Here is a 15461-nt window from a genome sequence, read left to right as displayed (position 1 = left end):
ACGGAGAGACAGCAGAGGCTGTACAAACAAAATTAGGTTCCTTTCTTATAACCAGAGCCTACTTTACAAATAAAATTAGCTTCGAGTCCATATTCTCACATTTCCAGAGGTGGGAGCCTAAAGGTGTCAAGGGTACATGGACACGTATATATGTGGGTGTGGTGGGGAGTGGTGATGGGGAAGACGTCCTGAGAAAGCCTTGACAGCATTAGGAAAATTGATCCCAGTAGGAATTTGTTCTTTTGGCTTCATTGTCTAGTCATGAGTTCTCCCTTCTCACCTAATAACTTTCTTCCAGCACTTTTCCCCTGCCCTACTACACCCACCCCAACAGAGAAAGTCTCTTTTCTAAATCTTTGCATATTTAAAGCTACTAACCCAAATCACAAAACACAAACTGTTGACTTGGTTTTGTTTAGTTTATATAAGGTTTTAAAAGAATTTTTTGCCAATGTGCAAAAATTGGGAAACTACAGAAAACTCTCATTTTCTGCCTTTGCTTTAAAAGCTGGAAGATCATCTTCCACCATCTTCCATTTTATTTAAGTGCTTTTCATTCCATTAAGCTTTGGACTGAGCTCCTGAAGATGTTTGGATTTGCAACTCTGGCCTAAAACAAGTCCTACTTATAAACTGAGCAATATGACCCACAAGGATATGCCCTCTGCCCCGCCAGGCAGGCTCCCTGTGCGTGGTGGAGCAGGTGGACAACTATGGGGGCTGCCCCTCACATCATAGTCTATACAGCAACAGAGCTATCTTTCACCATGTTTATCATTTGTTTATTCATTCACTCATTTGTTCACTAATTAAGCACATGTTGAATATAGTTAGAGGCTGAGACAAGTAGGATACAGGCAATTGCATCTTTTTCTGGCTGTCCGAAGCATGAATTATATACACGCTTGGCACAGAATTGATGTTTACATCACCAATCATTATCTTATACACACCTATCATTGATTCAAAGAATGTTGGAATTGTAAGATCAACCCAATCTTGTGTTCTTGCAGGTTTCCCTTCTTTATTTATTTTCAGACATCTTTTTTTTTTTCTCAAAAAAATGTAAAAATTAAGAAAGAGGCTATTGTAGTTGAATCAAAATTGGGGGTCTGAGTCTCCCCTTGTTCATGAAACACAATTTGAAAACTGCAAATCTCTCTATCCCCCACCTTCCCAGACAAGTCTGAAGTGACTTGCTCAAGGGACTCGGTCCTTTCCTAGCAGAACCAGAGCTAGACCTCCAAATTCCTGCCTCATAGGCCATCACACCAACTGCACTCCCCCATCTACCTGGGTTTCTTTCTGATTGCAGGGTGGTCTCTTCAGTTGTACTGAGTGCAACAGCTCTTGGAAGAGCCTTCTCTTACACCCCAAATTATGCCAAAGCTAAAATATCAGCTGCACGCTTTTTTCAACTGCTGGACCGACGACCCCCAATCAATGTATACAGTAGTGCAGGTGAAAAGTGGGTAAGTACTGGTTGTGGGGATGGGGGTGGGTAGGTTGTATTTATGTGTGTGTGCAGGAAAAGCCATTGGGGATTGTCATACAATACCACTTAGCTTCTAAATTCTCATGGTATATGGATTCATTCATACGTACTTGGAATGGACAGACAGTAGGTTTAGAAGTATAAGAGCTTGAAGTAAATTAGCATTAAAAATTATTCACAAAGCAGACATTTGAATAAGAAAATGATATCCAGGGAGCGCTAAGTTCTGTGTAGTTTAGAATGAATACAGTTGTCTTTTGAGACCTACCCAGCCACCATGTTTTCTATTGATGTACTTGTATGGAATGTAGAAAAACCAGTTCTTCCTGTCCAATAATATTGATTTGATTTGTGTTCATCTGGGATCAAGTTTTAGTCCATGTAGACACCCAGAAAATTGATTCAATCTTAACAAAACGTCTTTTCTTCTAATTGATAGTCCAAGAGGTGTTTTTAAATCTTCCCTGCCTATTTTTGAAAACTTCAGTACATTCAAGAGAGTAAAACAAACCTAAACACTAGTAAAGCTAAATTCCAAACTCTTTTTAAATTGGTCAAGTGGCTTGTTTCTCCTTCAGCTCAAAAAAAAGTACAGTCTCTGTGTGATCTATTAAGTGTCTATTCATCTCTGGAGTTCATAGTTCAGACAGTTTTAAGCACACTAAAGTACAATTGAAAGTATTCACTTTTGCAGTATAGACGTCAAGTAACTTTCTCTCTAGGATATTTGAAGTGTAATGTTATTATTTTAAGTCTTTGGGGTAACAGAGCTGTAGGGGTTTTAACAGTTTACTGGCTTCTGTAATGTAATAATATCTTCTAGCTATTCTGTTCCATTCAGAATGTCAAGGAATGGAGGACAAGGAAATCCCCTTAGGTTAGACTGGGAATAAGAGGGGTCAGATATCTTTAATTTCACTGCTCAAGCCTCCCTTTATACTACATCTGCTAGAATAGAGAATACAATGTCATTTCATTAAGTTGCTGACTCTGTACTTTTCACTTTGGCTGCATGGTGTTGAAAGTATCTTAAGCAGAGATTTAAAACTCAGATTTAGGTGCATTTTCAATATTCTCGACTCCAGTAGGAGCATACGTTATTCCAATCTCCCATCCACAGGACAACTTCCAGGGGAAGATTGACTTTGTTGACTGTAAATTTACATATCCTTCTCGACCTGATATACAAGTTCTGAATGGTCTCTCAGTGTCCGTTAGCCCAGGGAAGACGCTGGCATTTGTTGGAAGCAGTGGATGTGGCAAAAGTACCAGTATTCAGCTGTTGGAACGTTTCTACGATCCTGATAAAGGGAAGGTGGTAAGCAACGCAAGTGCTTTTGAGAATTGTGCTTTCTGCAGAATATCTCCAACCCTTGAAAGTGGTCTTTGAGATTGTGCCTCACCAGACTCACTCTCAAGTGCTTGCTGTGGACATGTACCAGGTGGATAGTTTCCAGTTCCTGTCATTTCTGGTTGACCTGATTCTACCTCACAGTTTCTAACATCATATTCTTCCCAGCTCCAGATGGCCTGCTGACCAGTTGGGCAAAGAAAACTGGGCACACTGCAAAGCTGGAGATGTGTGTATTTAACAGAAGCATTCACTTACCCGTAAATGGAGCAGAAAGTGCAGACTAATCAGGAAACTAATGACCAGGAATGGAAAAAGTGGGGGTGATAAGGGACACAATGATAAATGAGCAAGAAAGAGGACTTAGCATGAAAAATTTGAGACAATCCTGATTCAAGAAGCCTAAGTCTAAATAATATAAGGAACTCAAATTGATAGCCAGGTACCATAAAGTTTTGGCAATGATATTTGAAAAATCGGTGAATTGCATTGTCGCTTATTTTCCACAGCCTGTCTTTCTCTTCTTTTTCTTTTCTTTTTTTTGAAAGTAATACATGCAGAGAATTACAAAATCAAATAATAAAGGTTTGTAATAAAAGCAACCTATTGCTCCACCCTTTCACCTCCCCGCTGTCACATCTCTCTGCTCAAAGACAACTATTTTTAACCACTTGATATTTTTTGATCTCCCAGTGATTACTTCTATGTCTCGAAATAATATGCTCATGCTGCTGTTTCATGATTTAACAAATTTAGACTCTCTGTTAACTTATTCTCCAGAGAAGAAAATATAGCTTTCACCATTCCTATCCTTTTACCTATCTCCTCCCAATATAGTTAAATCATTTTTTTAGCCCCTCTATTTGTAAATGTAACTAATACACTTCCCTTGCTTCCCACCACCTATGGATACTGTCTCTGTCCTCACTTTCTAAGATGAGAATATTAACTATCCTACCTTTATTTTCACTTCTTGCTCCCTCCTTTTACCTCTCAAGTTCTTACTATGCTTTTTTATTCTCAAGAATAAGAGACACATTCCGTTTATAACATTGGTTATTCTCCTGCTTTCACTCTACGTTGATTCTAAACGTTGAAAATCAATTAACAGCTTGTGTTATGATTATGTAAATACTGTTCATCCCACAGTCAAGTAGTGAGGCATGTCAGCATTCCATTTTCTTAATTGTTTTTTCTTTCTTTTTCTTTTTTTGTCTTTTTTTTGTGTGTGTCCGGCAACGGATCGCAACCCTCAGTGTCGCGCCCGTACCGGACCGGGACCGGCAACGGGATCGCAACCCTCGGTGTTGCTCCCGCGCCTCGCTCAGCCAGTGAGCGGGAACCGGTCTGTATGTGGGATCCGAACCCTCGGGTGGGAGCGCCACCACGCTCCCAAGCAGCGCACTGTAGCAGTGCGCCATGGAGCTGGCCCCTTTTAATTGTTTTTTCTAAAAGGCTTTCTTTTTCTTACATTCTCTGTCTGTATAAAAATCTTTATGCTCTTCCAATGTCTCTATCCTGCTGTCTATGCTGCGGGACCTGCTTCTTTTCCCCATTTCTGTCACTGCCTAGGCTAACTGCAACCTCTGCTTGTTGAACAGCTGTCATCCTGTGAGTTCCTGCAATGTTTTCTTGGATAAGAGCCATTATTTCCTAGTTCCCCTGTTTTCCTTTTTCTTGGTTTTCACCGACTTTTGTTGGAGCACATCAGCAAGTGGTTTTCTAGGAAATGGTTCAAAGGTGTGAATCTGAAAATTCATTTTATTTTGCTACATACTTGATTGATTATTTAGCCCTAATATTTTGAAAGTGGCCTTTGTGATTTCCCTAAATAGTATAGTCTTGATTATAATAAGGATAGAGAGCATTATGAAGAGAAATGCTGAGAGAAACTTGAAAGAGGCAACTAAAGATTCCCTGGTTTAAAGCAAACAAAGGAAACAAGCAAACAGATATTGGCAGAATTCAGGAAGTTACGAAAACAGGGCATAAGAGTTGACTGCTTATGATTTATAATCACTTCTGTTATTAATTTTAGGTGGAAAGATTTCAATTTGCTTGGAATTATTTGGTGACTGATGAACCTAAAAAGCGTAGCACTGAGGTCTGATCTCTGTAAGGGAGAGGGTTTAGTTTTCCAAAACGTCAGCTCTATCATGCCTATCACCCAGGTAGATTGTGAACTATGTGAGATGCAGGGACCTGAACCCTTCGTGTTTGAACTCTCCAACATTAACGTGTATGTATTATGTATATTTCTCTGAATGTGCTCAGTGAATGTTCTGGTCACAGGTAGGAAGGCCCGTGAAGAAGTCATTATTAGTACTTGCATTGCATAGGTACAATATATTTTATGTCACTGTAAAACATTGCTGCAAAAATTTTAAGTAGGAAAATACCACTTTTCATCAATTTTTTAAAATCCTCTTTGCTCTTAACGAAGCTACCAAATCTAGGCATTCAATATTTTCAATATTTAATTGGATACCTGTGATGTGCCTAGTACTGCATTAGCCCTGTGGTAGAGTCTCAGGTATATGAAGCATGTCTTCTGTCTTCTAGGAGTTTACAACACAGCACATATAGAACAATTAGCAAGCAGCTACAGTATTTAATTAAGTATTAAATTGTGCTTTGCAGACTTAAGTACTATGGAAAATAAATACGGCAAGATGAGTGGGGGCTAATTGTTGTTGAAGAATAACATATTTTTTCTAATAGTGTTTGCTTTTTTCACTGCTGAGAAATTAGAATATAATCCATTTATACCATTTAATGTAACCTTTTTTCTGAAATCATAAGGTCAAATACTTTATAGTAGTATGTTAGACATATTGTACCTTCAATATTCTAGGAGGCTTAAGCAAACCAGCTCAAATAGTAGATTTTTTAGTACCTGTCCTTAATTTTCTAACTAGCCATGAGTTCTTAGGAAACAAAGATTATGTTTTCTTTACACAACAGACACAGGCTGTTTAGCATGGTGCCTTTGTGGCAGGTGATTCAATATATGCTTGTTGATTAACTAAGTGAATAAATATATTCCTTTCTTACTTGAGTCTATTATCTCAGTTACTCAGAGACTGGTATCAGTAAAATCAAGGAAACAGGTTTGATTCTTATATTGTCCAGTAGTTTCACATAAAAAAATCCTTTTCATTACTCACAGAGTCTCAAAATTGAGCAATTCTGGACACTTGTATAGAGTGTGCTGCACCAAAGTATAAGGGAAAATTTTTTAAACTAAATACTGTCTTGAGTGTCTGTCTCATTTGCACACCTGCAGAGCTATAGTTTGAGAAACACAAGAACCAAAAAAACCCATAGTGTGATCAGTGTTAACTTTGTCACCACTCCTGATAGACACCACCTTTGGAGGTCAAAGGTGACATATCTTGTTTCCCGGAGCCCTGGGATTGTTGTCTCTTAAGCAAAACAAATGTCCTGCATAACACTTACCTCTACAATGTGAACTTTCCTCACTGCTGGAATTCTAAAACTTAACGCCCTTTGTCATCACCTCTATTGGCAGATGATAGATGGGCATGACACCAAAAAAGTAAATGTCCAGTTCCTGCGCTCGAACATTGGAATTGTTTCCCAGGAACCGGTGTTGTTTGCCTGTAGTATAATGGACAATATCAAGTATGGAGACAACACCAAAGAAATTCCCATGGAAAGAGTCATAGCTGCTGCAAAGCAGGCTCAGCTGCACGATTTTGTCATGTCACTCCCAGAGGTGAGTACCAAGTCAGAGCCATTCCCTGTGGGAGATGGGGATGGTGAGAGGTAGAATGACCAAAAAGTATTGTGATTGTTGCTCACAGAGAAGTTCAAAGGCAACACAATTTATTTCCCAATGCCCCAGGATTCTCTGAGACTTTTAAGCAAAATAAATGTCCTTCATCAACATATTCCTTAGCTTTGGAAAGTATTATATTATCCAGCATGATGGATGCTATGGAATTTGTTGCACATAAAATTGTACCACATTGAGCATTAGCTTAGCATAATGGAAAAAAGCCTGAGATCTAGAGCATACTCATACCTGAGTTCAAATTCAAGCTTTGCCACTTACTAGCTGTGTAACTTTGGCACAATTACATACCTTTTCTGAGATTGTCTATTCCATCTGCACAATGCAAAAAATAGCATTCAGATGAAAGAATATGCTTACTAGCTGCACAAAGAAATCCACTGCTATTATTACCACCATCATTATCTCATTACTTGGCAGTGTATACTAAACGTGGTGGGGTAAGTCATATCTGCCTTGTGTCTCTTACATTACCAGAGCCAAGTCTGAACTTAGCACAATATCCACTCTCCATTTTTCTACCCACCAAGAGTCTCTCTTGGTGATTGATCACAAGGAAAATTAAAACATGGAAACCAAATTATAGGAGCCAAATACTACCTTTAACCTTCTCTACTTCCATTTTAAAATACCGCTGGGGAATTTTTCTTTGTAAGTGATTATGTTTATAAATTTTGTGGTGTTTGTGATAAGCTTTTCATTTGCTCTTTTTATAAAGTCTCCTAAGTCTTAAGGCTCTTGGCCTGGTTCTAACCTGAGCAGTTCAGTCTGTAGGCACACAGAAATTACTGTTTGCTGCATCCTAAGCTGAAAGGCAAAGCTTGTGTGTTTCCTGGAAGATTCATTTATTCCACAAATCTTTACTGAGCACCTAATCATTTTGTGTGAGTCACTGGCTTGGAGTGGTTTATTGCCTCTTTCTCATACAGACTTGCCCACAATACCCTTTGCTGAGCACTTTGTCTCCACAAGGACAAAGTAAGATTGTCATGGGTCTCACCTGGCTTAGTCAAGGGAGGCAGAGGAAGAAAGTAGATCTTGTTGTGGAAGGCAGGGTAGAGTAGAGGGCAAGGGCAGGCTCAGAAGCTAGACTCTCCCAGATTTAGATTTCACCTTCACTGCTTTTGCTTGTTTGTCTTTGAACAATTTTCTTACTTCTCTGTACATAAGTTTTATAATCTGTAAAACAGGAAAAACATGGTTTCTGTGAATATCAAAGACAACTCAGCTAGAATAGTGAACACAATACCTGATACATAGTAAATATGCCACAAGTGTTAATTATTTTTTTTGTATAGCCATATCAAGCATCTAGCTAGAGATGTTCTTTCCTGATTTTGTCTAAAACTCACAACAAATACGTGAACTATATATTAATACTGCATTCAGTATGAGTTTTCAGCTCAAAGAAATTTAAAGAATTTGCTCATGATCACAGAGTTAGTAAGCAGCAGAGTTTAAATTCAAACCAAGTCTTGTGTTCCAGAATGATGCCACCCCAATAAAGGAATGCACCAGAAGATCTCTCAAAAGGCATTGCCACTCCTGGGATTATCCCATCTTGGAAAGGTCTTCTAGATAAGTGTCTGGAAATAAGGACTTCTCAAATCAAGGATGATCTCATATACAATGGTACTTCAAAATGTTCATGGAAAAATAGAATTAAAAGATAATACAAATCTTTCCATGAACTTTTTGAAGTACTCTCTTATGGGATCTTCCCTGAACACAGGGAGAAAGAGATTGAAAAAATAAACCTAAAAGAAATGCAGAGATGGGGAATAAAATCCCCTAGCTTCCCACATCAAAGGTCACAAACTTCATATTTCTCTTATATTCTTGAGTGGATTTGACATTCTTTATAGGATTCATTCACTATTCCAAAGTTCAAAAAACAACAAATAATTACAATTCTCACAGGAGTTACAGATGTGGGCTCCATATGGCACAGGAGCAATCACTGTTACTGGTTCTCAAACTTACCATACTTTTTTCAGAAATACGAAACTAACGTTGGGTCCCAGGGGTCTCAGCTTTCTCGAGGGGAGAAACAGCGCATTGCTATTGCTCGGGCCATTGTTCGAGATCCTAAAATCTTGCTACTAGATGAAGCCACTTCTGCCTTAGACACAGAAAGTGAAAAGGTATGTACTGATTTTCCAAAGTCTTAGATCATTATAAATGACTCTCTTGCTGTAAGATTTGTCCTTATGAAATGATGCTAATTTTAATTTTCTGATTCATTAACAGTAGGAATTGGCAATACTTTGTGGAACCAAAAGACATTCTAGGGAAAGTAATTAAACATACAATTCCTTCAAATAAAAAAAATGTTAACTTTAAAATAAGAATTGTTTTTAAGATTCTTTAGGCTAAGTGACATTTTTTTGAGGATAAATAATTAGCTTTCTTAAATAAAGTAAAACAATCTGGATCGGCTGTTAGGCATTTCATATTGTATAATTCTGAAATTATGTGACAGTGTAGGTACACCACATACAACACAAAGAAAAAGGTGATATCTGATGTGCAGTTTGCATGAAAAGAGATGCATTCAACAAAACACAATTAGGGAATTTAAAATTTATACTTAACACCTTAAAAGGCAGGATTCCATCTTGGACGAAGCTAAAATTTCCACAATGAAAAGCACTATCAGGAATGGCTGATGCTGCCATCCTACATTGTTTCCTTGGTTTTACTTAGTAAACTAGACTACCAAGTTTTGTAAAATTACATAGTGACCTTGTAGTTGGGTTCATTCTTCACTGAAATTTCTCAGCCTATGCACTGGAATTTAAATCACTGGTGCATTGTATTCAGCAAATTTTTGCTTAATCCTCTCTTAGGTTGAGCCCTTGGGTTTATCCCTAAGTGTAGGGTGGTGTCACACTGAACTCTTGCCACAGTGGGCTGGGAACAACCCTGTGTCCTGGCACCAACTTTCCATCTTCTCTTTGCAGACGGTGCAGGTTGCTCTGGACAAAGCCAGAGAAGGAAGGACCTGCATTGTCATTGCCCATCGCTTGTCCACCATCCAGAACTCGGATATCATCGCTGTCATGTCACAGGGAGTGGTGATTGAAAAGGGGTCCCATGAGGAATTGATGGCCCAGAAAGGAGCCTACTACAAATTAGTCACCACAGGAGCCCCCATCAGTTGACCTGTCTCAAGAACTTCATGCACAGATGATGCACAAATTACAGGAGTACTGTGGGTTGTTTTTCTTTGGGGAGGAATGTTAATATTTTACTTTCACAGACATTGTCATATGTTGGGATCCCAGCTAATTTCTAATGACCTTCAATAATAATCCAGTTTTAGATGTTCATAAAGAAGATGAAAGAAACTTGGGGCAGTGTGGGTGAAAATCCCATGTCAAGCAGCTGCCCAGCCATTGCCCAGTGCATCTCTATGCAGGAACCAGTCCCACTTCCTATGTGGGAATTAGTGAGAAGCTATGGAGTAGATGAGACCTTGAACTCCTCAAGGGCAGAGCACTGTCTTCTGCATTTTTGAACTCTCCAGTGTCCACAGAGCCTGGTCCATAACAGGCATTCAACAAATGTTTGTTGAGCTGGCCCAAAAGTGAAAAGAAGAAAAGAATTAAGACCAGCTGTATTTCTTAACTAATGTTTTCTTGCACGTGAAAGCAGATTCATTTATCTCTACGGCTGAAGACAGGGAAAGGAGAATTCTGACACACTGGATGTTCTTGGGCTGAAGGAGGCAGGGGGCAAATATTAGCAGTGGCTTACCAGTTAGGGATGTCCATTTATGCTGTAGGTTCAGGGTGTAGTGCATGTGTGGTGAAGTCACCATTGCTAGACTAGACTCTGCTGGTGTGGTTGGAGCAGGGGACTCTATCCCAGGCCATGTACTCCTCATCACCTGCCTGCACATTGGTTGCTGTCCCTTATTTCTACAGAATCTTATTCATGGAATGACATGTGCTGTGGCCTCCTAAGGTGTTATACAAAAAAGTCAGTTAAATATGGCAGAAAAATACTTGTGTTTGTCCCTGATCCCTCAAAACACCTCTAAATGACATTAAAAATAAGTAAAGAAGACATAAATCTATACCAATAAAGGAAACAAAAGGATGTCAGCAACAAAATTTTGGGAGCCAGAAAGCAAATGGATAACTGATAACAAATTTAGAAGATGAGAGAAAGCAAAAATGTAATCTGTTATTGGGGGGAAGCCTGGGGTCATCCTGTTTTATACCATGGATCCCTAGAGAGGCTCAGGATATAAAGACACTGGGTCCTTCTAGAAGGGGGAAAAAAGGGGACAGATGGGGCTGGAGACAGAAGAATGGGCTGAATGGCTGTATAGAAACAGAGGTGCGGAGCCCCCTCCTGCAGCAGGGTGGCTGCTCTTCCCCAGTCCCAGCAGAAGACTGGATACTCCCTTTCTGGGGAAACTCGCAGTCAGGTTTGCACTTGGGGACATGAATTGCAGTGGATGCGGCGCTGACATACAGGCGACAGGGGACTGAGTGTAAAGCTATATATGAACAGAAAAACTCCCAGCCTCCCTCCTCTGGCAGGAGATCAAAGAATGATTCTCTGGGGAAACTGGCCAATTCAAGAGAAGAGACCTATGACCCTGATGCTAGGAATCCTCCAAAGAAAATTCCCAGCCAGATGACCCTCCTGTGAAGCCCACCAGCCAACACCATGAACCACTCACTTAGAACTTCCCTTGGCTTTCCAATGTCTCCCTCTTGCATGGAATAGACGGCCCAGGATTGCCAAACACGAAGGAGATATTTTAACACACTGAAGAAAAGTGATGATGATAGAACACCCAGGAGGGAGGAAATTAAAGAAAACAGAGACAATGCAAAGATCAAGAAAACACGCATAGAGTGATAATAAATTTCCTCAGTGAGACAAGAGAAGATATTTCCATCAATTTAAACAAAAACAGGAGTCCATAAAAATGAACATGCAAAAAATAAACATACGAAAAAGAGCTCTTGATAGCAGAAATGAAAAATTCAACAGCAGGACTGCACATTTCCCACCAAGCCATCCTACCATCACAGAGTCTTCTTCCTCCAACTTCCTCCCAATCCCACTTGTGTGTGTATTTTTTCAGCCTGTGGCCAAAAAGTGAAATTCTGCCTACGAGTTAAGCCTGAGCTGTGGTCTATTGAGGTGTATTATTTACATCTCCTGTTCAGTGTTTACTGGTAAATGACTGCAAAGATGGTTCAGCAGATTAACTAGCCAGGCCAGATTTGCTGATGGTTGTCAAGTCAGGGAGGCTGAGAGTGGAGGAATGGATTCCAGTTAAACTATGAAAAATGGCAGTGAAAAGTAAGTTGCAGAATAAAGATGCCTGCTAGAAGGAATTAAGTTTTGCAGCAAATGCGTGCTCATCCTTCCTTCTTGAAGAAAGACTAAAATGCATTTGTTTGGATTTGCATTTCAAAGAGGGAGAACATGGGCTCTGTGCTGGGAGTTTGCCAGTTTCTTGGAATGGAATTTGTGCAGAAAAGGAATGAATAAGAGCTGTTTTTCAAATAAGGTGCCTGAAAGTTACTGACGAGAGGGAAAAGATTGACTGGAGAGGGCTTGAAATGGTTTGGGAAAACAATTGTTTTTTGAGGCTCAGTGACAAGAAAGATTTACAACCTCAAAAATGAATAAATAAATAGTTGCACATTTATTTACAGCACCAGGGGGTGTCAATGTCTCCATTTTTATCCTGCATCCTCTATTGCTAATAAAGAATGGGTCTCTGCATTTTTATATTATTAGTGTTTCTCAGATGACTGAAGGGTTGGCTTAATCTGTTCTGTCTGACACTAATCACAAGTTTTCCTGTAATTTCCTAATGTTTTCATAATGCGTTTGGACCGTGTTCAAACTCTCCCCATAATCCCACTTAATAAATGTTTACAGAAGGGAAAAAAATAGAAGGATTGGAAGATAAAATTGTGGAAATTTCTCTGAAGCTAAAACAAAAAGATAGAGATAAAAAGTGGTAGAGAAAAAAAGAAAAGCAAAAATTTAGAGGAACAATCCTAGTAGTGCAATAATTAGCTAATAACAGTTCCAGAGAGTTCAGTGAAAACTGAGGGGAAAAAATTGTTAAAGAAGTAGTTCAAGAACGTTTCCTATAATTGAAGGATATAAATTTGCAAGATGAAAAGGTTCACCAAGTCTGAATAAAACAAATGAAGATCCTGCTTGGGCACATTGTTATAAAATTTTAGAAAACTGAGGAAGAGTAGAAGTTACCAATATTTTCCAGGAGAAAGGGGGAACATGCTACATGTAATAAAGAATCATAAAGACATAGGACCTCTTGACAATAAAAAAGTCAGAATACATAAAGACTTGCCTTCAAAATTCTGAGGGGAAATTATTCTATATTCTCAAGAATGAGAGAAATCTAAGGAAATTCTTAGTCATGCCAGGTCTCAAAACTTATTCCCCATGCATCTTTCTCAGGAAGCCACAGAAGGCAGGGCTCCCTAAAATAAGAGAATAAACAAAGAAAGAAGATATGGGATATAGGAACATTCTGTAACTTGAGCATGAGGTGATGGGAATCTCCAGGATGATTAGGAAATGCTATAGCCCGTGCAGGCAGCCCAGACTGAAGCAGAGAAATGGGTTCTGAGAGGGGAAAATATGCTGCTGCTAGAATACCTGATGGCTTTGAATGATGAGAGGAGACATAGCCTCTGGTAGAGTTTGGGGTAAATTAGTGATGGGTAATAGAAAACAAGGAGTGGGGAAGAGAGAGAGGATGTTATTAGCTATTAGCTTTGGAAGGGGGGATTATACAATAATTACGCAAAAAGGAAATATATTTATATAACACTGCATGGCTCACCTGAGAATGTTATTTGCAAAGTCATATCTATGTAAATGCTTATTGATCTAAAATGAAATTATAGACAGGTTATGAAAGGGAAAATATCTGGGGAAGGTTGGGGATGAGACAGTACATGGGGATAAAAGAACTGGATCCTTATATTTCTCATATTTCATGATGGAAAATGAACAGTTAAAAATAATAAACAAACAAGCAGTTAACAAATAATAAAAATATGTTATTTTAAAAGATGAAGGTAAATACCAAAAGGAATAGCTAAAGGATTTATGCACATGTGTATCTTTAATTTTTAAAAAAAGTTAAAGAATTAAATCAAAAAAGGAGGAAAAACACAGAGACACAATGTTTAAAAGAGTAAATACTGAAGCTAGATTTGAAAGTCACATCACCCAAATAGAAGAGAGTCCAGAAATAGATTCACCAGGGATCGCATTTCTCATAATTTATTCTAAATTTCTGATCACAAAAGTGAGCACAGTTTTCTCTTTCTGCGTTGTTCACAATAACTTGGAAACAATCTAAAGTCTATAAATAAGAGGATGGCAAAATGATCAAATAAGCTTGGGTACATATATACAATATCGTTTACCATGAAGCCAAAAAAATGATGATGTTTACTGTTTTAGTGGAACGATGCCCATGATGTGTGGTATAGAAAAAGCGAGTTTCAGATCATCATGCATGGTATGATGACATCTCTCTGTCTGTCTATCCATCCACCCATCTATATCTGTCTCCCTATTATCTATGCATACACACACATACATACATCTATTATGTGTATATGTGTCCATGTTTGTGTGCACTTGTACATACTTGTACACATAAAGAGATGTCTGGAGGGATTTCCCTCCAAATTTTGGTAACTTAACTTTCTTCCATTTGTCCTTTGTGTGACCAGAGCTCCCCGAGCATACTAAATGTCTATGGTCCTTGAGGGCAGAGACTGTGTTTAGCTCATCTTAACATTCCCAGAGTCTTATCCAGTACTTGGCCTACAGTGATATCTTAATACATTTTGGTTGAATAATCTTTTTAAATTCACAAAGGTGGTCCATAATTTGTCAACCCCAAGACAATTAATAAAAGAGGGAAATGTCCATTTTTCCCATTATGTTAAAGAACTGCCTCCCAATAGAAATATAATATGGGCCACTAATACAAGCCACATATGTAATTTTAAATTTTCTAGTCTCATGAAAAGAAACAGGTGAAATTTATATGAATAATGTATTTTATTTAACGTAATATATCCAAATATTACCATCATAATATGTAATAAATATAAAATTACTGTGATATTTTACATTATTTTATAATATTAAAATCCGAAATCTAATGTGTATTTGCACTTACAGCACATCTTAGTTCAAACAAACCACATGTCAAATTCTGTTTTCAATAGCCAAATGTGACTAGTGGCTACTATATTGGACAGCACAGGATTAGAGCTTCCACATTCATGGATTTCCTAGTCTGAACCTCAGTTGTCCCTCTACAATTCAAGTCTTATAAAAACACAAGCCAAGCTTCTCCCCTACAATGTGTTCTTATTCTGTACTCAGAAACTTTGCAAAACTTTTTTAGTTTTCCATGGCATCAGTATGGATTAAAGAAAGACCTTGGTATAATCAAACAAGTTATTTTTATGTCAGAAGTTGTACACAGAATCATACTGGCCCTTATCAGAAGTGGTTAAAATCCTTTACAATATTCATTTTATTTGATTCACCAGTTTGAGTTGACAACCAGAAGGGAAAGAACTAAAATTTAGCATAGCATAATATAACTTTAAAACTTCCATGTTATCTAAGCCTCTGAGGACCTCTTCCTAAAACAAGTTGTGTTCCAATTAACTTACAAGAATTGTTGATGATTTTTTTCTATGGACAATTCTTATGAAAAATTGGAGCAGCACATTTTCCAACTTCTTTTGGGA

General features: G+C 38.4%; 1 protein-coding gene across 3 annotated transcripts in view; it reads left to right on the top strand.

Moving 5' to 3' along the window:
* The window catches only part of ABCB11 (ATP-binding cassette, sub-family B (MDR/TAP), member 11), an 88114-nt gene extending 78224 nt beyond the window's left edge, over nucleotides 1-9890 (top strand). For 2 of the 3 annotated variants that reach the window (XM_008590209.1, XM_008590278.1), the window contains 5 exons: nucleotides 1316-1472; nucleotides 2616-2813; nucleotides 6379-6585; nucleotides 8661-8807; nucleotides 9627-9827. In XM_008590209.1, coding sequence (XP_008588431.1) covers nucleotides 1316-1472; nucleotides 2616-2813; nucleotides 6379-6585; nucleotides 8661-8807; nucleotides 9627-9827 — 910 coding nt within the window. Of the gene's footprint in view, nucleotides 1-1315; nucleotides 1473-2615; nucleotides 2814-6378; nucleotides 6586-8660; nucleotides 8808-9626 lie in introns of all 3 variants that reach the window. The other variant, XM_008590143.1, reaches the window with a different exon arrangement.
* The last annotated feature ends 5571 nt before the right edge of the window (nucleotides 9891-15461 follow it).

This window comes from Galeopterus variegatus, unplaced genomic scaffold (assembly GCF_000696425.1).
Source record: "Galeopterus variegatus unplaced genomic scaffold, G_variegatus-3.0.2 Scaffold12, whole genome shotgun sequence".
In the NCBI taxonomy this organism is placed as follows: domain Eukaryota; kingdom Metazoa; phylum Chordata; class Mammalia; order Dermoptera; family Cynocephalidae; genus Galeopterus; species Galeopterus variegatus.
The sequence above is the reverse complement of the archived record's forward strand: the minus strand, read 5'-3'. Positions and strand labels throughout refer to the sequence as shown.